Source organism: Coccidioides immitis, assembly GCF_000149335.2.
Source record: "Coccidioides immitis RS genomic scaffold supercont3.6, whole genome shotgun sequence".
NCBI classification, from domain to species: Eukaryota; Fungi; Ascomycota; class Eurotiomycetes; order Onygenales; family Onygenaceae; genus Coccidioides; species Coccidioides immitis.
In genome coordinates, this window is record NW_004504312.1 from 1,005,022 (window position 1) to 1,031,302 (window position 26,281).

Sequence of the window (26,281 nt, forward strand, 5' to 3'; positions counted from 1 at the left end):
GACTCGTTCTTTCTCCGGGACTAATACGGTTTCGGCAAAAAGTCGAACTAGCCGAGACCTGATGAGTCAGCAACCGGCATCGCGGCTAGACGCGGCAACAACAGCCACTGCGGCGCTTGCGATTCGCCAGCCGCACAGGTCCAAACCGCGTTGCGGATCAGCGAGCGGCGGAAGTTTTGCCTGGCCTTGTCCTTTTCGACTCCGCATAATGCGGTGCTCTTCGGTTGCGAAAGTCTGACGCGGAGATGAATCGAAAGAACCGCCAGAATTTACCCAGTTGAGCGCCCCCACCCCGACCACCTCCTTTTCCCGAAGACAAGCAATGGAGAGACCACCATGGAGCAGAGCTTCCGGCAACCGCGAGTTCCTGCGGACGTACAAGGCTTGCATCTCTTGCCGGCAGCGCAAGGCAAAATGCGAACTCGGCGGGAACAGGGAGCGCGGGATCCCGCCCGGTCCACCGTGTCTAAGATGCCGACGCGAACAGCGGAACTGTCTATTCAGCGAAGATCGCGCGTGGTCACGGAAAAAGAAGAGTAAGTAATTAATTAAAAAAAGACAAAATATTATCCTACCCTGTTCTTTTTTTTAAAAAATAAAAAATAAAAATAAAAATAAAAGACTATATACTGACGGAGCAAGCAGCAAACAATGTCATTAGTACAACTTCCGGCGAGCAACAGCCGTCCCTGACAGGCTCGCCCCAAATACCCGGCGTTCCCGCCAGCGCGGCAGGCACTCCGGGCAGCGCATCGCTTCACTCATCAGCCATCACGGACGCCGAAACACCCGCATCAACGTCAACGCACCCTTCCAACGCAGCTGCTCCGCTGCCGATGCAATATGAGCCCACCGGCGCGGCAAGTACTCCGGCCAACATGAGCACCAGCAGCACCTCGCCCTTAACTTCCACGATGCCCCCTCGTCCGGACCCTGCGTCGGACCCTGGTGCCTCCAGCGGTCTCGCGAGCTCCGTCATGCGTACCGTGGTCTCCAGCGGGAACGATGCGCTGAACATCCTCTTCCAGGCCGCGGCCCAAGAGCAAGGGGCCAGTATCGGGGACATGTCGACGACGAACACGAGGGCTGCTGCTTTGGGCCAGACTGCTCAGCCCATGCAGCAGACCCACGGGACCCCCGGGTCGACGACATCCCTGGGGATGGCGACGACGGTGTCCGATCCTGCACACTTGTCGCCTGCGGAACCTGAGGTTGTGGCGGTTTGGGATTCTTGCCGGTTTGTCAAGATGGGCTGGTTCTCGTCGAGGGAGGCCGTGACGTATATCGATCTGTATGTTCAGATCCTCTCCTCCCCCCCCTCTTCTCCCGGATGTCTCTGGACGACATGAGGGAATGCCGTTGTTGGAGAGAGCTAACACGGTGCGTAATGCAGATTCTTCAAGAACATGGCGCCGCTGTCGCCGATATTGTCGAACTTCTATTCGCACCATCGTAACCACTACTGGCTGATCACTCAGGAGCCCGTCCTCTGCTGCACCATCTTAATGATCTCGTCCCGGTATCACACGCTGCCAGGTGTGGGTGGGGCTTCGAGAGGGTTCTTCATTCATCAACGGCTGTGGCAGCACTGTCAGCATTTAATCATGCGAGTCATGCTCGGCCAGGAGAAGGGATCGAAGGCGAAGACTCGGACAGTTGGCACGATCGAAGCGCTCCTGTTGATGTCCGAGTGGCACCCCCGATCTCTGCACTTTCCACCCGAGAGTGACGGCTGGGATTCGGACCTGATGATGACATCCCCAGATCATATTACCTCTGCTATCAGTCCCGACATGTCCGTATCGGCTCCGAATCGTTGGCTTGAAGATGTTATTGAGCCGGCAAGGCGGTCCGATCGGATGTCGTGGATGCTCCTCGGTTCTGGGCTGACGTTAGCACACGAGCTTGGAATATTCGACGCGGATGACTCTCGAGCCAGGAGCATGATATCAAGCCCGGAAATGGAAAGCCAGGGCGTCGATATCAATCTTCGCCGATACCGCATCCAACAACTGCTCTATGTTTTCATTAATCAGCTAGCTTCACGGCTCGGATGCATGTCGCTCATGCCACAGAGTCTGAATCATGCTGTCCTGGCACCGTTTTCTCAACCTGCTCTTCAGATGGGTGACGAATGGCATTCGTTTATGAATTCTTGGATCGAACTTACGAAGCTTTCAAAGTCCGTTACGGATATGTTCTTTCCGTCTGCGTCTTTGACGCGCCAGCAGTTCCACAGCGGTCGATATATTGGGCTTTTGGATCATTTTCGCCCATTACTATCACAGTGGCGGCAGAAGCATCTGGATACGCGACGTGAGTGACTCTTGGTTTCTTGTGTTACTATTATGGGCTAAACTGATGGTGGCACAGATTTGTCCCCGCCTTTCCGTGACATGATTTTCATAGAATACCAGTTTACCCGAGTATACACGAATTCAATTGGCATGCAAGCAGTTGTAGAACGACTCCTCGCTGAATCAGACCCAGACTCCGCCCTGGATGAAGTCCGCCAAACGAACGTGGACGACATTGATTACGAGTTTATCCAAGAAGTCATCGATGGTTCATGCCACATCCTCCAGAAAGTCATTACGCTTGCGGAAACGGGGGCGCTGCGGTTTTCACCTGTCAGGATATTCCTTCGAGTAACAAGCTCTTCCATCTTCCTCCTTAAGGCTCTCAGCCTGGGTGTACGCAACGCAAAACTACAGGAGTCCCTCGAGATATTAACTAGAAGTATTCAAGCGTTAAGGTCCAGCTCTCTTGATGACATCCACCTTGGATCCAGATATGCGACGCTCCTTGAATCTCTCATTACCCGGCTTCGGCGTAGTTTTGTCCTGTCCAACAAGAGAACTAGTCGGGGCACCACAAGACCATCGTCTGTACGACCGCCGGCGGATCTCCACAGTTCAGCGGGCCAGCCCGACGTAGGCCATATGACGGGGAATGGCGGTGGACAAATGGAAATTTCAAACCCGGTGTTTGACGATCAGATACTGTCGCTGAACGATATCAACGCAGATGATTGGCTTTCGTTGCCTTTCGATCCGTCAATGGCGCCATTTGGAGATGGTGGAAATCAGCTCTGGTCTGGCTTCGAAGGATCGAATCTGAATTTTATATGGAATTTACCTTCTTGAGGTGTTCGTATTGCCCAAAATATCGCTACGATAAAGATGATACGAGCGCTATCACTTTCCCGGATGATGTCGAAAAGTGCCCAGAGCACAGTTATGGATGGTGACAGGGGATGCGGGTGTTTCGCCGGTTCGCCGCCTTTCGAGCCGTGGTCACGTCTTAGCTCCAAGCTTGAAGATCTTCGGAGGGCACAGTGGGCCAATTTTCTTCAGCCCAGCCCATCGTCGGCCGCAACCTTCGAACCTCTCGTCAGCGCCGCTAAATCCGGACTTCACAAATATAATCACGACTGGGTCGAACCACGACAGCCTGTGTCCACTTTGCTGCGTAGTCTATGCTATCCCACTAAATTCTTACCGTGCTTGCAGTCCACGTTTATATTGTAGGGCTCCTGCTTAAGCCCACCTTTGATGTCGATTGAGTTTTGTGCTGTCATGGAACCCCTTTAGAAGATCCCCGACCGCATTGATTTTTCGTGCCGTTTCTACTTGGGAACTCTTGACTCGAATGTTAAGTTTTATATTCGAATTTTTTAAAACGGAACGAGCGCATATGCAATCACAAAGTCAATTTCATATACCCATCTTTTTCTTTTTGTGGTTTTATTTTTTTATTTTTATTATTTTTATTTTTATTTATTTTTTTTAGCTCTTACGCCAGCGTACATACTATTGTACTGCGTATACATGATCAAATTGTACAGGCTCTCCTAATTGCTTGATCTACATCTATCTAATCGCCCTTCTCAACCATGAATCCTCGATCATGCTCTTAAAAGTATACCCAGATCGCGCGTTATTCTATATACTAATGCTGCAAACCCACACGATCACTCTGTGCTTCTGGCCCACCGCAAAGTGTAGAAGCTTGCCTTCCCACCACCCTTGATTTCCGGAAGTGCAAAGGCATCGTGGACTGTGTCGGTGAGCGTAAATCCATTCTTCTCAAACACCCTACAGCTGCCGATATTCCCAACACTAGCATGGACTTTCATATAGTGGACGTTCAGGTTCGCCATGGCCCAGTCCATTATGACTCTAACGGCAGCACTCATGATTCCTTTCCCGTGGTGCGTTGACGCAAGCCAATCTGTATCAGGTAAGTAGGTATGAGCTGGTATTGAAATAAACCGACAACGGCGTTGGGCAGACTACCGCAAATAGCAAAAGTTACCCACCTCCAAGAGTCCAGATGGTTCTCTCGTCTCCTACTTCTCTCTCGTCATTAATTCGCTTCATCTCTTCTCTTTCGCTCTCGTCCAGGGTGTCGTCAAATGTATATCTGATAAGGCCGACATCTCCCAGCAACACCTCCTCAACCTGTCCGTCTTTGGTCTGTCGAACCTCCCTGATCGCTCTGACGGGACACCCGCTCAGCCATTTCCTCTCGCCGCGTTGCCATTCCTCGATCTCCGGAATGAGCTTGTCTGAGCTCCCTTTGCACAATCTGATCCACTCTTCCGCGTGTTCGCGCGTATATGGCACCGGTGGAGTTCTTAACCACTTGTAGATGATGGGATCGTTTAGAGATGTGAGTATAGGTTCTACATCTTGGTCAGGGCGGTAGGGGGTGATGATTATATGACTCGTGGTATCCGGGCCATTGGGGGAAGATGGGATGGGGACTGAGAGGAAGGGTTCGTTGGTGGTGGGGTTGAATTGGAGTTGGGGCGGCATTGTTCGTCAGAGGGATTTTGATCACGATATATGCCCTGCGGAAAGGGAAAGGATTGATCGCTTTGGTCTTGTATCTTCTTCATCCTGATTAAATAACATCCGGGATTTAGCTGATGCCCTTTTTTATTCCGAGATGAGTCATATCGTTAGGACTCGGCTGGGAGTTGTTTACTAGAATGTCACCCCGCCTCGTACTTCGCTTTGGAGTTGCATGGTTAACTAGTTTGTAAAGTAGGATGGCTCGAGTTTCTCCGCTTTTCGCGTTTTGAAATGTTTTATCTTCATTCTGATTATGAACGCAGATACATCCTAAAACCCATTCACCAACTCATTTTATCATGATTAAAATATCGCATATTAGATGCCTTAGTGAGGACTAACCAGTTCTATCAAGGTCTAATCCACGTCGCAGGTCCCCTATTCACATTCTTCGTCTGGGAGAAATGATACACCAGTGAAAATATTAGCACTGCGCCATTTGCACAGCTCCCATTCATTGTTTGGACGCGGACTTCTCTCGTCAGTGGGAAGAAAGCAAATATTCAAATAATCAAGATGAACAAAATGGCAACCGGTTCAACGGTGCTGGACCACTTCCACATACTCCAGCGTGCTGGGGGAAGTGGTTCGCTACGCTACCGTTTGAGCCGAATGCAAGAGATGGAAACGATGTAAGAGGATAGGGCGATACGACACCGAGTGACAACACCGTTGCGCCGGATACTGACCTGATTGCCTGTACCAAACTTAAAATAAACGGGAAGCCGAACCCCATCGGAGACGTCATGAGACGTCAAAGGCTCATCAATGCTGTAGACACGAAAATGAGATCGTGATTAGCGCGATCAACCCAGTCAGGCTGTTGAGACTGTGGGTCCAGATTCATCACGGGTGGTAAAACGCCGGGAGTATCTTTGATTTCTTCTGCTATTTTCGTCGGTTAGAGTCCTGACGCGTATCTACATGAATCATGAGTTGAAGTCGTCCATATATGGACTGCAGGATTCAGTCCGAGGTAATGACAGCCGTGGAACTATCACTGGAGGGTCTGCGCAGGTCATTCTTTATCAATCAAGGCGTATATCTGTGCAACAAGCCCAATGAGATATGCAAGATCATTACTCCCCCATCTGCCGCGATCTTCAAACATCTGGAAAACCTCCATAGCACTGTTCCTAAGTGCCAACACACAAAAGGAATGAGCACAGCGAAGAATCCAAACACAGGAAAAAATTAATCTCAACACAGACAGGAATCTAAGGTTTTAGTGGAGCAATGGTTAACAACCAAGTCAGAAATCCTCCATATTTCTTCTTCACTCCTTTTTTTTTCCGTTCAATTGCTGGTCTGTTCCAATTCTCCACATATCTTGTTTGTCTTGGATTGTCCCTCCTATTGGGCTGACCGTCCCATTGACGGCTGCATCAACCAAGGAGCTCTCCTGCGGAATTGGATGCATCATGGCCTGAATTCAATTCAAGTTTTTGGCTCATGCTCACAAGGTGTTTGAAAGGTCAAATTTGGCTTCTGGCTTTCGCATCTGAAACCACACTCCCATGGAAACAGGTGTAGTAAAGCTCAAGTGATGCAATAATGGTTGCTTGGAAGAGACAGGAAAGGCTGTGCAGAGCTCGATGGAAAAGGAGCCAGAGCAGGAGCTGGATATGTTCTTGTATATACAGACACGTGCCACATATATATGGAGGACCCTCTTCGCCGGGTCAAGATCAAGCGGAAAGGCAGGAGAGCGACCTGATAGACATAGCATAAATGTATGCCCGGACAGGACCTCGGAGTCGGTGTGCTCCATGCGCCATGGTGGGGGTCGGGGGAATTTTCAGGGACAGAACATTAATCGGATTCGCGGCGGGAAAAGGGTCTTCTGAGCTTGCTCGCTCATTTTTTGCCCGTTCTCGGAATGGCATTGGCGTGGCACGTAGTTCCTACGAAGGTGACTTTGTCCGGTGAATACAGAGTAGTGGCCTGTAATTACCGGCGCATGAAATTTCAGCGGATTACGAGTAGTTATATTTCTAGTGAAATATAACTGACGGTCTTCCACGCAGCGGCCAACATCCAAACATTGTTCGCCTCAGCCCTATCAAAACATGGCCACGCGCCATGCTTGTTCTCGGAAGAAGATGCACAGATGAAAGCCCGAGAATCTACACATTTAGTTACAATACCTACTGAGAACCTGTTCGGGTGCTTTCCATTCCCCGAACAAACTTCTTTCATACACGAAGCTCTCTTTCTTGAGCAACTGATCGGCTTCTGAAAAAGCAAAATTGTCAATGAGTTGAACGAAGCTGGTGTAGTTGTGCTCCAATACATCATTGCATGGCTTAATTTAACTACTCTGTGTTCACTGTGAATTGGCCCTTGCTTTGTCTTGTTCATACCGTGGACAGGTCACACCTCGTCTTCAAATACTCATGTCCATCTTTGGTCTGGATTTGGATGCGAAACAAATGTCTAATCTCCTTTTTCTTCTTCCTGTGTCCTTTTGCTGCTATTTTATCAATAGCCATAGCATCTGAAGCGTGGACGCACAAGGAAAGACTCTTGAGGTTCATCAACTCTTAACTACCCCTGAGGGATATTAAAGTCCATTCATGGTTGAGCCCAGGAGCATTTTGATTGAAGTTATGATATTTCATTGCAAGGAGCTTTAATTTTCTTTAGATGATTGTGAGAAGCACCCATATGGAAGTCTTGCGGTCCGGATTCGTCAAGGGGTCCTGAAATATCTAATTTACATTTACCCCCACAAAAGCAATGGCTGTAGCTTCGGGAGGTTATCGTTCCTTCGTTACTATTGGTCATTGCCAGGGCTATCTTGATGTCGTGGATGGGTCTTTGTTTTATATCTCGGACATCTACTCGGATGCACATCAATGGGCCTTTTGGTATGGATGATTTTGCAGCCGGAATTCGGACACTGGGTACTCCGCATTTTCCTCTTGCGTTTTGCTTATTGTACGTACGATATATACATACCGACTAAGAAAACCCGTTGAATCTAGGATACAATACACTGTCGATTTCGGATTTTTTGAGTGGTCCATGTCAGCGTCTTGCTTAACCTCATAACGCAGGGATCGGGAAGATCCAAGTCCATGCCCGATGCGGCAGAAATAACCACCCCGGAAAAGGTAAATTGGTGACAGGTGAAATTTTCTATCGGCAGTACTTGCTAAAGACGGTCATCTAGGCTCTCCACGTCAGCGACGTTTTCCTCTTGGACGATATGCCGCGAAAATATCGGTTACTCTACTGGTAGGGCGGCTGGGTCAAGAACGGTTATATCGACAAATCTGCCTTGGCCTCATAGTTACAATAGCGATATTGGGCTTCGTTTTGAAACCGTGATGTATTGCTGATTCCTGCACTAGAACGGTAAGTACAATCCTCGCATCATCCATTTGTTTTTCATTCAAATCATCCTTACTCTACGCTAATTGAGACTAGAAACTCAGATGGCATGTTATAGCTGTTTTTCGATGTTGTTAGTGCATCTCTGATTATTGGTGCTGAGATAAAACTTGTATGGGGTTTACGGTTGCCATGGGCATGCAAAGTAATTGCTGTCGCTGCTTTTGGATGCAGGGTTCGGGAAATGTGCCGAATGTCGGATTCGCCTCTACTCCATACGGAGTACTTTGTGTCCTAATATACTCTTTAGGAACATAGCTAATCAGAATTGACGGCGCCGTTACCCCGATCGATCCGACTTTACAAAGCATTGATCCTAGCATATGTACTCCATACCTAGGTTATCTTTGACCACAGTCTCATGACTGCAATGATCCCGTGCCTTCACCTTTTTTTGATTGCATTCAATACCGTATGGAGCCAGGGACAAGGGAAAGGGTGCAATTACGCCCCTCCGAATTCATCCGCTGAAACTGGCAAGCGACATTCTCGAACTCTGCGCTGGGTAAATGTCACTGTCGCGCCCTTACAAGACGACACGTATGCACATGCCATTGAGACAACGTGTCAAACAAATTGTGAGCAAGTTGAGGATCGGCCCCGGCACTGTCGAGAGTGAGAGACAACGGAGAACGATAAGTGAAGACACCCGATGCTGGATAATTTATCACGAGAGTTACGAAATGAAGCAATATCCTTCCGTTGGCACATACAGCCATAATGAACCTCTCTGCTCAACTGCAACCCGATGTCTCTTCTCTCAAATCTCAAAATATTGATCAGCTCCATTACGAGCGCATGATAAATTCTCCTTATACCCTGTTGTCTCTTTCCCGCTGATATCCGAGACTTCAAGTTACCCTTGTCCAGGCCACATCGCGGATAATGCACAGAGAGTTTGTTTCTCCAAACCCAAAGTGCTACAATGTCTATGCAATAGATCCAAGGAACCTGACAATTTCGTATGTAGATATCTTAAGGCTCTAGGAAATACCGTGCTTCATCCATATGTATGTTGGTTACGGAATACATGTATTGGTATTGTATAAACATGTTAGCGGTACGGAGTACTCCGTACAGCGTCCACTTCATAATACGGAGTACGGAGTACAATGAAAGTTTATTACACCGTAGTTTACGCTAAGGTTCGGTCCGGAGGATGGAGGAACTACATTTTCCGGATTGAGTTTAGGCAGGAGAAAGAAAAAGCAAATGTTCTGTGGTCTCGTGTAACTCTATCCTAACGACATTGATTCAGGAGACTTTGGCTTCCGATGGGAATTGGTGAAAAAGCACGATACTGAGCGAATTTCCACATTCACACGCGGTTCAACAACTTCCTGTCCTTTCCTATTTTTTTTTTCCCTCGGAAGAACAGGGCCCCAAGTGAAACATGGTCAGATCGGCGGTCATGGGCCTCTTGTGATATGGTGATTTACTGTGACTGGCCCTGGCAAGCTCACGGGCCGGCTGCCGAGTCGATATCCTTTCATCCTGGAAAACAAAAAAAGTGACCAATCACTCAAATGTCAACAGGAGAATGGTGGTGATACCCAAAAAAAAAAAAAAAAAAAGAGAAAAAGAAAATCGATTTTGCCCTCTGAAAGCCCAGAGATACATTTTTTACAAGGTTTGCTTCCGCAATGCCTGAGCGCTGCCTTGCCGGGGCCTTTTAAATCTCCAAAGACTGGCCAAGGAACAGGGATGCCAAACTCGTTAATCGCCGAATTGAAGGCGGCTGCACAGGCTCAAACTCGGGCTCAAAATGTTTTTATTAGCAAGCCACTTCAAGAACGCGTGTGAGAGGGACAATTCTTATCCTCAGCTTGCCCTGGCCAAGCTCTAAAACTTCAACGGTTTACTCTTTGTTACGCCTTCACTATTACCCCGCACTTCGACGATACGGAATTTTGAGGATCCAGCATGGTTCATTGCATACTGATGCCAATCGATGACAGAGACTGGGATGAAGTGATAGAGGTACAGTTCCGTGCCTTCTCAAAGGAGAGGTTTTGCGAGTTGGTCCGTGGAGGAAATACCATTGAGAACCGTGCTAAATGCAAAGAGCAATATGCGGATCAACGAACCAAGCAAAGGGAAGTTATCTGGCTCAAAGCCATTTCCGCCAGCGATCCTCGAAAGAAAATACTGGGCGTAGCCAAATATACGATCTGCGCAACGTACATCCCTCGTGCGCCTGTGGACATTGATCCGAGCTCCTTCGTTTGGTTGGAGGACCCAGAGGATAGGGACATTGCCGCTTTGATCCTTCAGGATGTGGTTGATCGCTTGGCCAGGCATATTAAGGGTCCGCATATCCGTAAGTGGTTAGCTACCTTCAGCTACTTTTTATCACTGCGCCTCCAGAAGTAATATGCTATTTAAAATATTGGGAAATCTATAACGATTTCTAATTTTCTTTCATTCAGTACTTGAGTCCCTTTTTGTCGACCCGGAGTATCGCGGACAAGGCATTGCCACCCGGCTCGTGAAATGGGGCGTTGGACTTGCGGACCACATGATGCTCCCAGTATGGCTTGAGGCCTCTACCACAGCTCATAGCCTCTATGTCCGGCAAGGGTTTCATGAGAAAATTCGGTGCAGGCTAACAATGGGGAAGTGGGATATTGAATATTCAATAATGAAGAAAAGCCCGAAAACAACACATTTTGAGCTTGATGAGGCCCACACAGGAATCAAGCAAAATGGCTGTTAAATTGGACGGTCCATTCTACGTCGGAATCAAGCGCCTATTGTATATACATAAGGAGAAAAGGCGCTCTAGAGTGCTTGTGTGGGATAACGTTAGAGTTTCGAATTTGGCTGCGCGTCTTCAACATCAATTTCTGTGGTGCAGAGAAGTATCGTATCTCGAAGTGCCTAATATGCAGTTAAATTCGTATGCCAGGGTCCTTGGATGAAAAACATAGAGCAACTTACCCCAAGCCTATGTTTTGAATTGATCTCCTGGTAGTCTTCGCCTGCTAACATATCGCAGAAATGACGGATGGAAGGGTAATGGACGATAGATATCTCATTCCACCATTCATTCTCGGGTCTATCTGCCTCCCCTCTTGAGTCGGTTTGGCCACTAGGGGGCTTTACCACGTTACCGACGATTTTCGCGTTTCCCCCACGCTTTCCGGCAACTGAAATAAACCCCTGTGACGGACGTTTAGAAGAGAACATGGCTCCTAAGTTGCGATACAAGATTACCTGTCCGTATTTGAAGTAGTCTGGCTTTCCGTTGGGATGAAAATGAAGAAGGTTGAGCATGGTGACCGGCTTGTCATGCTCCTTGACCAGCTCATCCATAAATGCCAGAAGATCTGCCGATAGCTCCAAGGATTGAGACGATGATCTATTGCGAGCCTTTTCCAGCGAACCAGTTAAAGGCGCTGATGAGGCCTCTCGTTTTAGCTTTGCGTCAAGCTGCGGATACGTTTTGAGGAGTTTGGATGGGATTCCAGCGTTCACTGAATACTCTGCGCTGACAGCAGACCGCAGGGCTGGGGGGATCCCATTTCCAGCTGAGCGGAGCAGCAGCATAAGATCCCACTGTTGATTGGTTAGATGATGGACATCGATTATCTCAGGGCGAATGACATATCGCCGCGGTCGAGAGGCCACTACAACTTCGACATCTGGAGAGCTTCGCACTGAGTGCACGAAGTCCTTGACGTCCGTGTTTGGCTGCAGGCGGAGGAGGTGAAGGGTGAGAAGAGGCATGATGACTATGTATTCCGTCCTGTAGCAAATGAATACATCTACTCCGTACAGATCCCACGAGGGAGGTCTACCTCACCCTTTATTTAAGAAGCACTCCGCGCCATTTGCTTGACGAGGAGCTGGCAAGCTGCGGGAGGAGCCGAGAATGCCGAGGCTTGGAAGGACAGCTTTATCTTATCAAATCTCTTGGCATATAAATCATGTGATTTAAACGCTAACCATAATAGAGCAAGGCAAAATTATGGTTATCTCACGTGATACGTGGCAGGTCGAGAAAGGTCTTGGCGGCCAAAACGCGTGTTGAAGAACGGAAGTCAATACCGCGTCAACCAACATCAACATACGATTCGAATGCCGCCGTTTACCCACCAGATTAGCGACGATTTAAAAATTGAGACCTACAATGTATCTGCCTAGGTCTCTTATATCTCTTCTTTATTCTCATTTGCTCCGATCTCACCACCCTCTTTCTCCGCCAGTCCTAATCCTTGCGGCGCTCGAGCCAGATGCACTATGCGCGTGCCGAATTCTTACTGCCTTGCTAAAAAGGGATTATATTCCTCATAAAATACAACCAATTGGTGGCTATGGGGATCTCGCTCGTGCTGGCGAGGAACTTGTTCAGCCGATGCAAACGACAATGGGCGGTAGTGGAGGCATTGTGATTTGCATGGGCGTGGGCGGGCTTGTAGATTTAGGCGAGATTCTTGGCCTTGAAACCGATGGCGAGGCGGGAGATATGGGTGGTGTGGAGGTCTGGGTTATTGACGCGAGAAGACCGTGGAATCTGGGGAATGTTTTTGGAGGACATCCAGAATGTGCCCAACCGGAAGAAACCAACGAGATGTCGAAAACGCGTGCTGCTGGTGTGGATAGAGGTCGCATAACAGAGTCATATAAACCCGGGAAAGGCGGGATCATTGTTTATGACGATGGTGATATCGAAGACGATCTTGCCGCACAAAGAGACGCTTATTGTAGCTTGGAGGCAATGCCGGAAATTGACGATGATACCGACGAGAGTGATGGATCTGACAGCGATGGAGATTCGGAGGAGGAGGCGGGAAGACCTACGAAGAAAAGAAAATCATGGTCCAGTCGAGAGGACGAAGACTCTGGTGACGAGGACGGACCACCACGACAGCGTAGAAGGAGTAATTCAGTATGTTGGCTCACAAAATCGTCTCGTGGGATGTTAACTAATATTCTGGCCAAGGGATCCTCGGTGTCCACCCTCAACCCCTATCTAACGTCACAGCGAGACTCATCGCAGTCATCGCGTTCTCCCTCCCCGCGTTCACGCTCTGTCTCTCCTGAAACACCAACGGCGCCATCCGCACGTACCCTACGACGACGGTTAATTCGACTTAAGCGAAAACATGAAGATGTACTTCGAGCTTACTACTCTCTCGGGACATCATATTCCGAACCCATCTCCTCCATCCTTTACTCATTAGCGTCGGAACTTGGCCGTGAAGATAATGACATTTTGTGGCTTGCAATTATTGGGGTCTGTAGCCTGGAGCTATCCGGCCGTACCATGTCGGGGGTGGGAATATCGGACTCATCCGAGTCTGGCGGATCAGCAGGTTGGGGTGGAGGAAGGGGTGAACGAATACGTCAGCTTCTACGAGACGAAGTTCGACGTCTGAACCCCCCGGGCGACAGTGAAAATGGGCGTGAAGCTATGCGAAGTGAAGTCAATGGCGTCATACCCACCACTGGACGATCACCCACAGACACTTCCATCTTGCTATCGCCTGAACCACGGCTTTTATTACTACGACATTGGTCTCTCTATGAGAGCATGCTTCATAGTCCCTACTTAGCGCCCAGGTTACACGTCTGGAACGAAACAGGGCGAAGAAGGCTTCGTAAGCTCCTTGCTAAGATGGGTGTGAGTCTCACCCAATGCCACCAAAATTATACCCATATGGACATGGATTTAAAGCGCGATCTACGACAAAAGATGTTGAAGTACGCGCCGATGTATGGGTTGGAAGGATTGGTGCCTCCTCCCTCATCAGGAGGCTTTTCAGGGACTCGGGAAGGATGGGGCTTTGTTCGCAATTGGGGATGGAAGGCCTGCCTCTCTGCGACCGACATTGGCGTAATTATTGGTGCAATCCTGGAAGTCGGCTCACTCCAATCTGACGTATCCACTGCTGCTAAACAAGATCCTCTCAAAGAGTCGGACGAGAAGGAAAATACTAATTCTTCCTCCAACCAAGATTCGCCCAGTATTCTTGCCCGATTCTGGGATGCTTATGATGCCCTTTCACCCACATCCTCCGAATCACCTACTGAACTCCTTAAGTTCCTCCCTCTGGCTCAACACTTGCATCGTGCAATCTTACGCACTGGGACGTCACTGCTATCCAAAAGGCAGATTCGACATTTGCGCGCGTTTCGCATTGCTGTCGTGAAAGATGGACCAGATGTCAAACTGTTTACGAATCCCGGCGCATTGACCAAGCTAGCTTTATGGGTGGGTGAGGCTGTCCGCATTCAAGAGAAAGACAAGGCGGACGGATATAAGATTGCAGGTAAACGAGGAATGGGAACTCCACTTGTTTTGGCAGGATTGGACGAAGATAGAAATGTTTATGTTGTCGTCGGAACCGGCGGAGGGGGTGGGGTGATTGACTTTGCTGCTGCAGCCCAGCGCAGAGAAGACCGGAAAAAGAAGAAAGAAGCTCACGAGAGAAAACGTGCTGAGTGCGAAGAACGCCGTGCCAAACGTGCTGCCGAGCGTGCAGAGCAAGGAGAGGACGAGCCAGATGGTTCGGAAAATGAAGAGGAGGATTCGTCGTCTTCAAGTTCTGATTCCGAGTCAGATGATGAGCAGGCAAGATTTACAGGGCACAAGTTTCTCAAAAATCGCTTTGGGATTGCATTCCAAGAAGTGGTACGTGAGACAAATGCGCGTGTTCGCATTGATAGCTTTGAGCATTGCGTGGTAGAGGTGCAAAAGGAGGATCTGGGTGGATTTTTAGAGGCGCTGAGTTTCAGAAGCGTTGTAGATTGATGCGATGCCCACCTACAAATTCATCAATACCTCTTTGTTACTAGTGATTCGCAGCATTGAACAGCGCCGCTCTTTCATTATTCTGGTTGCCGTGACGATACCCTTTCGAATGCGTTGGTCGGACATAATAACTATTGAAGTGCCTGAGCACTTCTGCCTCCGGTAGCTTTTCATCATGAGCATACGTTGTTTATTGCTTCAGGGCCCCCTTTTTTATGTATATACGAAATTAAGCATGGTTTGATATCATGATTGGAAATTGGCGATAATTAATGATGAAATATGAGATAAAATCCTACTATTGTACACTTGAACTGATTCAAATTTAACCCCATGACCATTCCGCTCACCATCCTAGAAGCAAAAGACATGAAGAGCACATCTAACTGCTCTAAAAACGGGTATCGAAACTCCGAAACCTACCCATGCGTCAGATATATACAAGGGAAGTAAATGATAGCAGTCAACAGACGCAAATGTTATGATTTTGCCGTTAAAGATCCAGCGAGCCACACAGCCCCCAGGCCAGCCAACAAAGATACGCCGACGGCTTGTTTGTTCCAGGTATTCACGTCCTTCATTCTCACGGCACCAGTGGGTATTTGCACTGGAGAGAGGGTAACACGATTTTTCTGGGCAGTGCTGGACAGCTGCTCCGACACAGATTCGGTGCTGCTCGCATTTGAGAAATAAGCGCGTTCTCGCTGTTTCCACTCCTCGACCAACTTCGCAACAGCTGCCAAGTCTTCACGGATATCAGCGGTGACATTTTGCCCAGCTTCAATTTCAACATCTTGGACGTTGCCGAAGAAGTCCATAACTTTGCGTAACCGCCCAGCCTGCTCACCACCGGGAAAAAGATCCCATCGCACACCTGGCTGCGAGTGAATCTTTGACTCGTCGTATGAATCGAATAGGTCGCCGAGTGTGAGCTTAGAGCTCGGTGAAGTCACCTGCGTTTCAAGGAATTCGAGAATGTAGTAAGTCCAGCGATCGATAACGGCAACTCCAACGTCGCTGTCCGCATGATGGGAGTAGGAAGACTGGTCCAATGCACTTGAACCGGTCGCGATGATGTTTGGGGAATAAAAATGTGTGAACATGGTGTTTGCCTGGCAGGTGTCGATCATAAATAGTAATTCATTATAACGTTTCTTCTCCCACATTTGACCAAATGCGTCGGCCAGATCCCATGCACCGATTTCTTCAGAGTCTTGGAATTTCAGGAACTGATCCCCCCCGTGACCCGTCATGTAAACCAGGACGTTGCTTCCGGCGTCGGAGCCTAGCCGTTTGCTGCGGGGCACGTCCTCTCCCAGGCGATCAGTGAGAAGGCGAATAAAACTCTCGACAGTCACTTCGTAGCCTCGATAATCCACCTCGATGTTATCACCATATAGATCCAGCGCTCTATCCGCATTGTTGTAAACGGTTCCTGGAAATGCGTTTCGTGGATTGCACGCCATGTCATCGGGCAGCATGAGGATGATCTGAGAGTCGGGGATGCCCAAGCGCTTTACCGTTCGGTAGAGGGAAAGGACATTGGCGAGATGGCGATAGTTAAACCAGAATCGCGATGTTGACACCAGGACAGCCCAATTAGAAGTATGGGTCGCAGCGACGAAGGCGGAGCCATTTGCGAGGAGAAGGCCAAGGGTGAGGATATAGACGAAAGCCAGTAGCAGATTCATGACGGAATCAGTGCATTCGAATTATCAAGCGTTCGGCGCGCAAGTGCCCCATATCAATTGTCTGAACGCGGGCTCCCTCAGAGCTTCCTAGACTCCCTCACAGTGGCCCAAACCCGTCCACCTTGGAGCGAGCCCTGTGTTTCGGAGGAAAGTTTTACCGTGACTTACTACCTCCCGGCCAACAGTGGAACGGATTGGGAGAGGAGCGCGTAATTACCATACAAGTTTTGGTTACGTCACTTGTCTAACAGTGACCTGGGTGCACTCCGATCTGTGGGTAAATTTCCGCCGACTGTCGCAAGCCCGCATAGCTCAGTGGTAGAGCGCTTGACTTGTAATCAAGAGGTGGGCGGTTCAATCCCGCCTGTGGGCATTTGAATTTTTCCACCTTTAAAATTTTTGGGGGAACTTTTTCTGTTGGGCTAATTGTGCTCTGCGTGCCGTGAATCTGTTGAAGAATCGGGAAAAAAAGGGCACAAAGAACCGTCGCTTGACCATCAGCTGTTCCGCGTTTGTATGTATGTATGTATGTATGTACGGAGTACCTGTACATACTCCGTACGCCAGCGTCCCACTGCGTTTGTACGGTACGCCGTTTCATGCGCTAGACCTGATATGGCAAGGTCCCTTCGCCGCGGTGAGGCTAGTGTGGGGCGGATCCGAAATCTGGGGCAAGCCTTTGAGTCAACTGCACCTGCTCCATCCAATCAGCCGTTGCTCCTGCCTGCCCCAAATGAGGCTCCCGAGAGCGTAACCCAATCAGGAAATGAACTCCCCGTCAATGTCAACAATCCCGGCAGCGCTGTGAGATTGCCCTTCTTCATCTTCATCCATCACTCGTTGACGGCCGTCTGCCTGGCACCTTGATCCTGCGATTCTGCTGCCTGCCTGCTGCCTGTTGGCTTACTTCAACCAAGCACGAAGGACAAGTCCCAGAAAAACGCAGTCTGGAGGCTCTAACAGATTTCTAGCGGTCGTGCTCCCTGCAGGCTCCTTCGGCCGTTGCAATTCTCCTACCGTTATCTTGGTTTCTCCCATTTCATTCTCGATCCATATTCTTTTGCGTCCTTCATAGATAACTGCATCGCTGATATTCGAATCCTAATTCATGCTGGCTTCCCTCGCTTGGTCATCTGCCAGGGTAGAGACAAGAGCCCTTATAAGAGAGAGCACTTCGTGCCTCTGAGTTTACACATCCGCCCTGACTTAAGGATCACTTCTCAAGATGAATACTGAACCTTCACTTACCGCAAGACTGCCATCGAGATGTCCCTCGCGCATGGTCAAGCCTCAGTTGTCTATTCTTCCAGCAGGGACGCTCCGCGAAATACTAAAATATGTGAGCAGGCCTGCCAAATGCCTCTACCTCTACCTCTAATGCAGAGGTCTTCTGACAGCTTACTGATCTCTAAGCTTATTTCAGCTGGGACTCAAGGACCTAGTCCAGTTAATGCGTGTTTCGCGAGCCTTCCGTGACCTCGCCGCTGCTGAACTCTACCACAGCCTAAGCCACCGATTCTCTGAGGCCGCTGACCAAAGAGATACCCGTATTTATTTAGGTTCCTGCGCTGATATCCTGGAAACGTTGGCAACGAGCGACTTTAATTATGCTGCCTACCTCAAACGCATCGCGTTAAACATCCTATGGAACAACGATGTAACCTATAAAAGGGTTCAGGAGAAGATTGCCCTCCAATTCAAGTACGATACGGAGTGCGGAAGATTTTTCAATACACTTATTTTAGCAATAGTCAAGCAAACATCGGCCCTGGAGACATTCCGGTAAGCCCTCGCGACGGTAAGCCTACAAAAGACCAAGAGAACTATATTCTAACATCCTTGTAGCTGGGATATTAAGGTGCAGCTCAATCCGTCAATCTTCGCAGCCCTGGGGAAGCTTTCGAGCTTGCAGAGCTTGCACGTTCGACTGCACGCTGGTCGGTCGCATCCCCCGATCAATAGCGCTTCATCACCCTCGTGGGCCCCGGCTCCTTTGCCAACCCTACAGCCGACATTGCCACCTCAGCCGAGCCAGCATACTCATCCTCATCACCATGGCCCTCCACCCCCAGCAGCGGCTACCACTCCATATGCGGCCTCTACTTCTAAGGTCACCGCAAGCCAGGACTTGCCTCGGCCTCGACGGACATTTTCGCATATTCAGAAACTCACAAACTTAGCTGTTCTAGATATGGATTCCCTCGAGTACGTAGACGAAATTGCTCAATGTATTTCTGGGTCGGCGACGTCACTTAAGTGGCTGAAATTGTCGTTCTCTGAGAAGTTCGCCTCAAAAGCTCAGAAAAAGACCGTCCAAGAAGATCCCGATCCCGATACCGATACGGAAGACAATGAAGATATATACGACGACGACGTTACGCCATCTCCGGCATTTGGAACTACCGCCACATCAAATCCAAATAATGATGCAACTGTCCGAAGTGAACGTATCGCACAAGAAAAAGCCCTTGCACGGCTTTTTGGTTTAGAAAGGGAAACAACGATGCAAAAACTACTAGTGCAGAGAGTAGTTGAAACTGGTTTGGCAACTACTGAGCATAAAAAGGAGTGTGTCCTTCATCGTGCAAGCCAAGAACCCGATCGCGTCTTTATACATGAGTTATACGGTATTGCGTGCGACCTTGCCCAAGGTACGGCTACTCTTACACCCGGCCCAAGTGCGATTCAGACGGTCGAAAGGTTACAGAAGGCCACATCCAAATTTCTTGTGAGGTGGGCAAATGTGCAAACGAATTTGCCTCATAACTTGCCAAATGCCTGCGCAGGTATTTGTGCCGAGAATTCACCATGCTTAAGTAAAGAAGATGGCCTGGATTCCGGCACCGATTCAGATGCCCCGGTTGGTGGCGGCAATGCAGATGATAATACTCAACCCCTCCAAAGCTCAACAGCGGATCCTGTTGGCGATACCATCAAAGGCGCAGATATTCCCGCCACGCTACCGAACTCCACTGAATCAGCGTCTTCCTCTCCTGCAATTGAACAGCAAGGCGAAGCGGACCCCTCAGATCCTATGAATCCCATGAACAGTGATCTTGAAAAGCAACTAGTGGACATTGTCGATATGGAGCATCCAGACGAGTTAAGCGAAGGAGAAGACCAAGAATTTATTGAACCAGAGGGCCCTGAATCCCACGAAGGTGGTTTCGCTGCACTAGTTGATACTACCGTTGTTCCTCCTCACGCTGGGGTAGTGATGCAACCCACTGCCTCTTCAAAAGGCAAGGAACCGATTAGGGATACACACATATCTACTTCAAATAAGGACAAAGGGCAGAGGAATGGCAGCCAGCCAGATTATGGCGAAATTTCTGGAGAGCGGGCGGTGCAGGAATATATCCGTCTAAACCATGGAATTGCATTGGAAGAGCTTTCAATCCAACTGATTCCACTTAAAGCTTCAGTTATTTGCCGGGCTGTTAACGTTTGGTCATTAAAGCATATTTCACTTTTAAACGTTGGTCCGCAGCGAGCATTCTGGGCGATGCTTACCGCACTACATACGTCCAGTCCTCTTCAGATAACTTCAATTCATACAGACAATGTGACACAGGCGCTTTTAACGTTTCTAGGGACCCTTCCATATGTTGAAGACTTGTTTCTTATAGAACGAAGCACGAGCGCACAGTCAGATCCACCCGATTCAAAATCGGCCGTCCGCATCGAGGATATTCGTGAAATAGTGTTAAGAAAACATATCAAACACTTGAAACGTCTTATGATTCGAAACGATGTCGATTCAAGTTGGAATCTAGACCGGCGGTCGGTTCTATATATCACAAGGATGGGTTTACAACTTGTTGAACTTCTTGTAGTCGTGGATCTTTCGGCTTTTGTGAGTCATTTGGCAAGCTTTCCTTACCAGGAAGCGCATCCACTAATAAGTTTACTTTTTAGCACCTTATGATGCACTACATTCGTTGCATGCGGTCTCTTGTCGCCTTACACATTTTACTAAACAGTCTCGAATATTGTGCGATGTCATTGCGCGAGATACGCCTCTGCGCTGTGGACAGCGTCCTCCACTTTCCATCGCTTAAGGTCCAGTATATTGCTGTTAGCCACATGGCGAGCGGCCCAGTGGCCACGAAAGTGTCACGCATTTCGAGAAGCTTTCGAGTCAAGAAAGATCCAAAGCTGAATGACGTGAAAATGGAAGCTATTTCGAAGATGTTGGGGATTGCCGCTTTGAGGATCTCTGAGAACGACGTGTCGGCTGGAACCTCCCAAAGTTCTCAAGCTGAAAATTCGCTTAAAGCCACTCATTTTGCGGATGATAGTGATGACGAGCTTTCTCCATATAACCAGATGGTGGTGGATTCGGTAGATCTTCATGAGATTCGCGGAATTAAAATTTGGGGGAAGGAGATATTTTACTCGATTTTGTGACGTTCTCATTCTTACTACTTGACCCAAGACATCACATTCCTGCACCTAAGCCCCTGAGAACCCCTTCACGTGTTTTAGATTGTCCTGTTCTGCTTAGAAACGGAGCGAAAGACCGTCGAATGCCCCATATATGTACTTACGAGATAACGAACCCATTTTGTGAACAGCTGTAAGGGCAGTTTCGCTAAGGGAACACCTGAGTGACACAACTATTTGAGGCCCATTGATGAATTGGAAGCGTTCTCTCTCTTCGTACCACGAACGGTCGGCCCGCTGATCGCCGGTGTAAGGATTATCCGCACTCCGTGCTGACTCACAACCTGTTAGCCCGCTTTGCTATCTTATCAGTCGAGGGAAACAACTCATAGATCGGTCAAACACAACAGCATCGCATTTTGCCCTCCTTAATACCACTTCTTTGTCTGTCGGCTGATCACGACTATCTATTTAATTATGGGTGGAAAGAAGGGCGAGAACTCCAAGAAAGCGGCGGGCATGGCTCGCGTAAGTAGTCCACCTTGAGATCTCAAGCTCAGACTCCCCTTTTGGGGGGGGGGGGGAGGAAATACCAATCGAAATTTGAAATGAAAACTGATTTGCTCTGAAAATGCAGAAAGCCGAAGTTGCGGCCCAGAAGCAAGCCGTATCCGATGCGAAGAAGGCTGCGGACGAAGATCGCAAGTGGCAACAAGGTGCGAAATCGAATGCGAAGAAGTAAGTTGGTTCTATTTTGGGGTCAAGAAAAAGCACCCCCGGGTATATATATATATATTCACGCAGTTGATGGCAAATGTGATGGAGAAGGAGAAAGAAAGTTACAGGTCACTGACTTAACGGGAACCATCTATAGAGAGTCAGAGGAATCTAAACGAGCGGACGCAGCCCGCAAGAAAGCGGAGCGTGATGCCCTTCTCGCCGCAGAAGAAGCCTCGCAGCCTTCCAAACCCAAAGGTGCAGGTGCTAAATCTGCGGCGAAAAAGACTCGGGGCACATTAGATTTCTCCCACCTCGACGCGGCGCTTGGCGTGTCTACCTCTGGATCCAAGAAAGCAGCTGCGCTCAACGCCTCCGGCATCGATAACGCACTCGACGCGCTGTCGTTAACGTCGAATTCCGAAAGCACTAAGATAGATCGTCATCCGGAGCGCAGATTCAAAGCGGCATATGCCGCTTTCGAGGCACGACGGTTACCCGAGATCGAAAAGGAACAACCGGGACTGAGAAGACAACAGAGGATTGAGATTGTCAAGAAAGAGTTCGAGAAGAGCGAAGACAATCCGTTCAATAAGGTTAACGTGGCGTACGATGCGAGCAAAGAGGAGATTGCGAAAGTCAAGGCCGCTGAGAAAGCGAAGATCGAGTCTCGGTTGGCAGCGAGGTAAATATGGCCCAGAGCATGGAATTTTGGGCCCCGATAAGGGCGTTGGCTTGTTCGCTATCTTCAAATCACCCTTTTATATGGCGCTTCCAGATATGATACAGGTGTCACATTAAGCGCTTCCGGAGCCTTTTGGGTATAATGAGTGCCGTCGGGATGACGGGATGATAATGCTTCGACATGACCGACATGATGCATGACAAAATACTGAACTGTTGAAACCGCTCGTCTCGTTTTGCTTTGCTAATACGAACGAAATTGTCTCGATTAACATAGATCTTCTTAAACTGGCAAACCAAATGGCCTCGGTCGCTTTGCTATTAAGTCGAAGAATGGGCTCTACCACCTGCCAAAAATTGATTTATTCATGTAGAGTAATTATTCAAGACATATCTATGCAGCAAGACCTAATGCCAATACCAAGAATGCAAATGCCGACCTTAACGCAAGTGGTTAGCTAAATACAAGGAGCAGCTCTCCAGGACCTCGAAGAACCGCGAACCATCGGATATGTGCTATCCGCCCTCCTAGCTGGGAACAGCTCTTATCCTGGGTATCGAAAAGCTTCCTATATCCAAAAAACAAAAAAAATTGTGTAAGCTACGTTTTGTCGCAGCTCAAAAATCTGCGTTTCAGAAGGGTCCAATGCAGTTCCCACTTTTGTGTAAAAGGCATATACCAGTAAAAGCAAAAATTGGAAGTCCAAAACGTGACAGGCCACGGCGAGAGAAGACTGAGGGGAGCGAAGGACGGTGGGACTATGCCATAACGGCCCGTGCATCCCAAACACACAGTCTTTCGTCCCAGCCGCAGCTTGCACACCAGCCTTCGCTACCGAAAAGACACCAATCGACACCAGTGACGAATTCTGTATGCCTACCCATTCGGCCTAACTCTCTGCCCATTGTAGCCATCGGTCCAGCTCTCATTGGGTCTGCATCTCCGGGAGGTGCGACGTCAGTTCCGTCGGTCCAAACACGACACGTCATATCGTAGCTGGCACTGAGGAGAACGTGAGAAAGGTGAGGGGACCATGTTAACTTTCGAACGGCATATTCATGGCCAATCATAGCGCAAAGAGGCCCTTGTTGGGGGGCCCGGATATCAAATGTGCGAATTGTCCTGTCAACACCACCAGTTGCAAGGACTGAAGGTCGATATTTATTCCAATCATGGGTAAGAGCCTCTGACGGCGGAGACGATGCTGGAGCCATTGGTAGACCGGGATTCGTAGGGACGGGTGTTTGACCAGCTCCATGGATTGGTATCTGAACGGTAAGATGGTTCGAGGCCGATGCGGGGGTCCGTAGATCAAAGACACGGACATATGAATCGGAAGTCACACAGGATATAATATCAGGAGAATGAGGCGAGAACGCAGCAGAGTAGGTGCAACTGTGCGTTGGAAGAGTGAGCAGAGAAGTCGGCCTGTCTGGAGCCCAGATCTTGACTGTGCCATCCCAGCTACTCGAGCAAAATCGATCTTTGGCCACCAGATTCCAGTGTACGGAGAAGACCTCTCTTGTGTGTTCCTTCCACGCCTGAACGGGGAATTCATCTACGGTTAAATCGAACAGCTTTATACTTCCGTCGCCAGATGCCACGAGGGCCTGGTTTTCATGAATCTCGGACCAGGCCAGATCGTACAACGCATCTTGCGTTGTATACCTAGAGAAGTAAAACAAAAATTTCAGTAGATGCTCAGCACAGGGAGTCATTCAACAGTGGACGAGGATGCGCCTTAGGAGTATTACCATTTCAAAGGGACGATCCCCTGCGGGGTAAGATCAAGGATGTAAAATCGCCCATTTCCAACGAGTCCAAAGTTTGCCGAAGCCGCAACAGCTAGCCGTGAGTCGAAAAAGGGAGAGTATTTCACAGCGCATCCATTGAATCCCTCAGTGCGAAACTCGAGCATATTGTCGGTGGAGGGCGGTCGGTGGGGCAATCACAGGCTTATGCGACGGTCACGGGAAAAATTGAGGATCAAGGGCCGTTCATCGTGTAGTGATGCTGACATCCGATTGTCTTCTACAGTATTTCTCCAGGAGATTATGCCCGGAATCCCATTCTCCAGTGTCGTCGCTGCTGCAGGGGTATCTGAATGATCAAGCAAGAAACACCGAGGTAGTTAGTCCTGGCCAGCCCACCTGCGGAGCTAAGTTATTCGGCGGCGTATTAACTAGTTAAGTACCTTAGTTATGTAATCCACATGAAAATGGCGCCCGACAAGCCGGTTCTACAATCTCGATACGATATATGGCGGAAGCAACCTGCATATTGTATCTATCTCTCGGTTTAGCTGCTAGAGAACTGCTGAGAATCGCCCTCCATCCACTCCTGCATTTTTTTTGCCAAGACATCGCTATTCGACTCCAGAAACATCATGTGGCCGTTTCCGTGAATTCCCACGTTTCCAAGTTCCAGGTGCCTTACCGCAACGCCGGCCTGCTGTAAAAATTTAACCGTACACCAGTCGTACACGGAATGATATCCAGACTCAGACGTAACAACGAGCACCTGGACCTTCGCGAAGTTGGCCAACCTTCGTGGGGGAGGCGATTCCGCCTGAATTGCGCAGGAAACGCCTGTCAAGTTGTGCTCTATATTTTGCTTGATCAAATCGACTTCTGGCTCCACAACAGGAGGGGCGTATGCGAGAGGAACGTCCGTTAGACCGTACTTCCTTGCTGGGCCGGACCCAATAATCTTTGCTTCAAACGGAGGCCCTCCCGGTTCAAGCGCAACAACCGAATGTACAAGATCAGGCCGTGCATCAACGAACTGCCATCCCAGAATTCCGCCCTGTGAATGGGATATGAGAATAATGGGTCTTCCAATTCTGTCTAGCAAAGCGGCGCTTGCCTCGCGGATCGTGGATTGCTGGTACAGGTCTGAAGTAAGGGATTGGACTGTTGAGGCATAGTACGCATCGAAGACAGGGTCGCCCATCAGGCCGGAGCCAGGCCACTTGGTATGGAGCTTTGCTTGCGGCCACAAGTTATGCCTTCGAGTTGCCGTAAAATAATCCTGCAGCCTTTCCGCACTCAGAATGTCCATGGTCCCATTTCCAGGAATCCAAGGACTCCGACCGCGAAATGTCTGATCAACGATATAGCATTCATAGCCCTGTTCAAGGAAATAAGAGGCCCAGCCACGTCCACCGTCAGGCTTGTTAAGCCAATTCTGCTGAACCTATCAATTTACGCCAGAGAGGTATAGCCAATGATGGGTGTAAATGCGTTGGACCCGGCATTTAGTGGGAATGATCGAAATGAGCCACTCACTGTTCCCGTCTGGCCATGGCCATGAAGAAATACAATAGGATATTGTCGGCGTACTCCACCTGTGGGACTTAGATGCTCAACATACATCTGGTCCTTGAAGACATGTTCTCCTTTGCCATTGTCCTCATAGCGCCCACCCACGTAGAAGTATCGACGGGTATGTTCCACTTCCTTTGTTGAGGGGTAGAGTGGCATCGATGTCAATTGATACAAGCTTAAGAGGGCTAGTCCCAGCCTGAGCATGGCTGTGGATGGCCGAGCAACAGGGAATAATTGCTTTGGCAAGAGACTTTAGTTTGTTAAGGCTTCGTACTCAAATTCGAGCATCAGATAAAAGCGAGCCTTGCAGGTCAGAAAGACGTCCTCTTCGCGGCCGAATTGTGATGTTGCCAGATTTGTACCCTTCCAGGGGAGAAGGGAAAGGCGCGGGTCATCAGCTGGTGGTGGCGCTGGGGCGACCAGGTTGCACAGTGGAGCATCTTTGTCTGCGCGTTATTCGACAG

General features: G+C 49.0%; 11 protein-coding genes and 1 non-coding gene across 12 annotated transcripts; 7 read left to right on the forward strand and 5 right to left on the reverse strand.

Moving 5' to 3' along the window:
- Window positions 1-229: 229 nt before the first annotated feature.
- Window positions 230-3,146, forward strand: CIMG_03315 (C6 transcription factor; the record flags this gene model as incomplete). The annotated part of the gene is made up of 4 exons (XM_001243873.2): window positions 230-536; window positions 646-1,291; window positions 1,394-2,316; window positions 2,374-3,146. The coding sequence occupies exons 1-4, from the start codon at window positions 323-325 to the stop codon at window positions 3,144-3,146; spliced, it is 2,556 nt and encodes an 851-aa protein (XP_001243874.2). The 5' UTR covers window positions 230-322.
- Window positions 2,697-4,852, reverse strand: CIMG_03316 (acetyltransferase). The gene is made up of 2 exons (XM_001243874.2): window positions 4,322-4,852; window positions 2,697-4,233 (listed from the first exon to the last, which is right to left on the reverse strand). The coding sequence occupies exons 1-2, from the start codon at window positions 4,818-4,820 to the stop codon at window positions 3,974-3,976; spliced, it is 759 nt and encodes a 252-aa protein (XP_001243875.1). The 5' UTR covers window positions 4,821-4,852; the 3' UTR covers window positions 2,697-3,973.
- Window positions 4,853-5,384: 532 nt separating this feature from the next.
- On the forward strand, window positions 5,385-7,273 carry CIMG_11090 (uncharacterized protein; the record flags this gene model as incomplete). Its single annotated transcript, XM_012358231.1, has 2 exons — window positions 5,385-5,491; window positions 5,823-7,273. The coding sequence occupies 2 exons, from the start codon at window positions 5,385-5,387 to the stop codon at window positions 6,055-6,057; spliced, it is 342 nt and encodes a 113-aa protein (XP_012213654.1). The 3' UTR covers window positions 6,058-7,273.
- A 2,267-nt stretch (window positions 7,274-9,540) lies between these two features.
- Window positions 9,541-11,096, forward strand: CIMG_03318 (uncharacterized protein). Its single transcript, XM_001243876.2, has 2 exons — window positions 9,541-10,575; window positions 10,685-11,096. Exons 1-2 carry the CDS (start codon window positions 10,179-10,181, stop codon window positions 10,969-10,971), a joined length of 684 nt encoding a protein of 227 aa, XP_001243877.2. The 5' UTR covers window positions 9,541-10,178; the 3' UTR covers window positions 10,972-11,096.
- CIMG_03319 (uncharacterized protein) lies at window positions 10,952-12,072 on the reverse strand. Its single transcript, XM_001243877.2, has 3 exons — window positions 11,472-12,072; window positions 11,196-11,417; window positions 10,952-11,135 (listed from the first exon to the last, which is right to left on the reverse strand). Exons 1-3 carry the CDS (start codon window positions 11,982-11,984, stop codon window positions 11,061-11,063), a joined length of 810 nt encoding a protein of 269 aa, XP_001243878.2. The 5' UTR covers window positions 11,985-12,072; the 3' UTR covers window positions 10,952-11,060.
- Window positions 12,073-12,361: 289 nt separating this feature from the next.
- CIMG_03320 (DNA replication initiation factor Cdc45) lies at window positions 12,362-15,233 on the forward strand. The gene is made up of 2 exons (XM_001243878.2): window positions 12,362-13,146; window positions 13,201-15,233. Exons 1-2 carry the CDS (start codon window positions 12,388-12,390, stop codon window positions 15,010-15,012), a joined length of 2,571 nt encoding a protein of 856 aa, XP_001243879.1. The 5' UTR covers window positions 12,362-12,387; the 3' UTR covers window positions 15,013-15,233.
- Window positions 15,234-15,246: 13 nt separating this feature from the next.
- Window positions 15,247-16,773, reverse strand: CIMG_03321 (GPI-anchor transamidase). Its single transcript, XM_001243879.2, has one exon. The coding sequence runs from the start codon at window positions 16,701-16,703 to the stop codon at window positions 15,492-15,494; it is 1,212 nt and encodes a 403-aa protein (XP_001243880.1). The 5' UTR covers window positions 16,704-16,773; the 3' UTR covers window positions 15,247-15,491.
- A 231-nt stretch (window positions 16,774-17,004) lies between these two features.
- CIMG_15114 lies at window positions 17,005-17,076 on the forward strand. Its single transcript has one exon. It is a non-coding gene; the product is annotated as a tRNA-Thr (tRNA).
- Window positions 17,077-17,564: 488 nt separating this feature from the next.
- Window positions 17,565-21,113, forward strand: CIMG_03322 (uncharacterized protein; the record flags this gene model as incomplete). The annotated part of the gene is made up of 4 exons (XM_001243880.2): window positions 17,565-18,042; window positions 18,127-18,485; window positions 18,549-20,559; window positions 20,622-21,113. Exons 1-4 carry the CDS (start codon window positions 17,929-17,931, stop codon window positions 21,111-21,113), a joined length of 2,976 nt encoding a protein of 991 aa, XP_001243881.1. The 5' UTR covers window positions 17,565-17,928.
- A 389-nt stretch (window positions 21,114-21,502) lies between these two features.
- Window positions 21,503-24,022, forward strand: CIMG_03323 (uncharacterized protein). The gene is made up of 3 exons (XM_001243881.2): window positions 21,503-21,617; window positions 21,727-21,827; window positions 21,964-24,022. Exons 1-3 carry the CDS (start codon window positions 21,567-21,569, stop codon window positions 22,493-22,495), a joined length of 684 nt encoding a protein of 227 aa, XP_001243882.1. The 5' UTR covers window positions 21,503-21,566; the 3' UTR covers window positions 22,496-24,022.
- On the reverse strand, window positions 21,992-24,586 carry CIMG_03324 (peroxisome biosynthesis protein). The gene is made up of 2 exons (XM_001243882.2): window positions 24,246-24,586; window positions 21,992-24,159 (listed from the first exon to the last, which is right to left on the reverse strand). Exons 1-2 carry the CDS (start codon window positions 24,407-24,409, stop codon window positions 23,250-23,252), a joined length of 1,074 nt encoding a protein of 357 aa, XP_001243883.1. The 5' UTR covers window positions 24,410-24,586; the 3' UTR covers window positions 21,992-23,249.
- A 163-nt stretch (window positions 24,587-24,749) lies between these two features.
- On the reverse strand, window positions 24,750-26,021 carry CIMG_03325 (uncharacterized protein; the record flags this gene model as incomplete). The annotated part of the gene is made up of 2 exons (XM_001243883.2): window positions 24,750-25,677; window positions 25,779-26,021. The coding sequence occupies 2 exons, from the start codon at window positions 26,019-26,021 to the stop codon at window positions 24,790-24,792; spliced, it is 1,131 nt and encodes a 376-aa protein (XP_001243884.2). The 3' UTR covers window positions 24,750-24,789.
- Window positions 26,022-26,281: the final 260 nt, after the last annotated feature.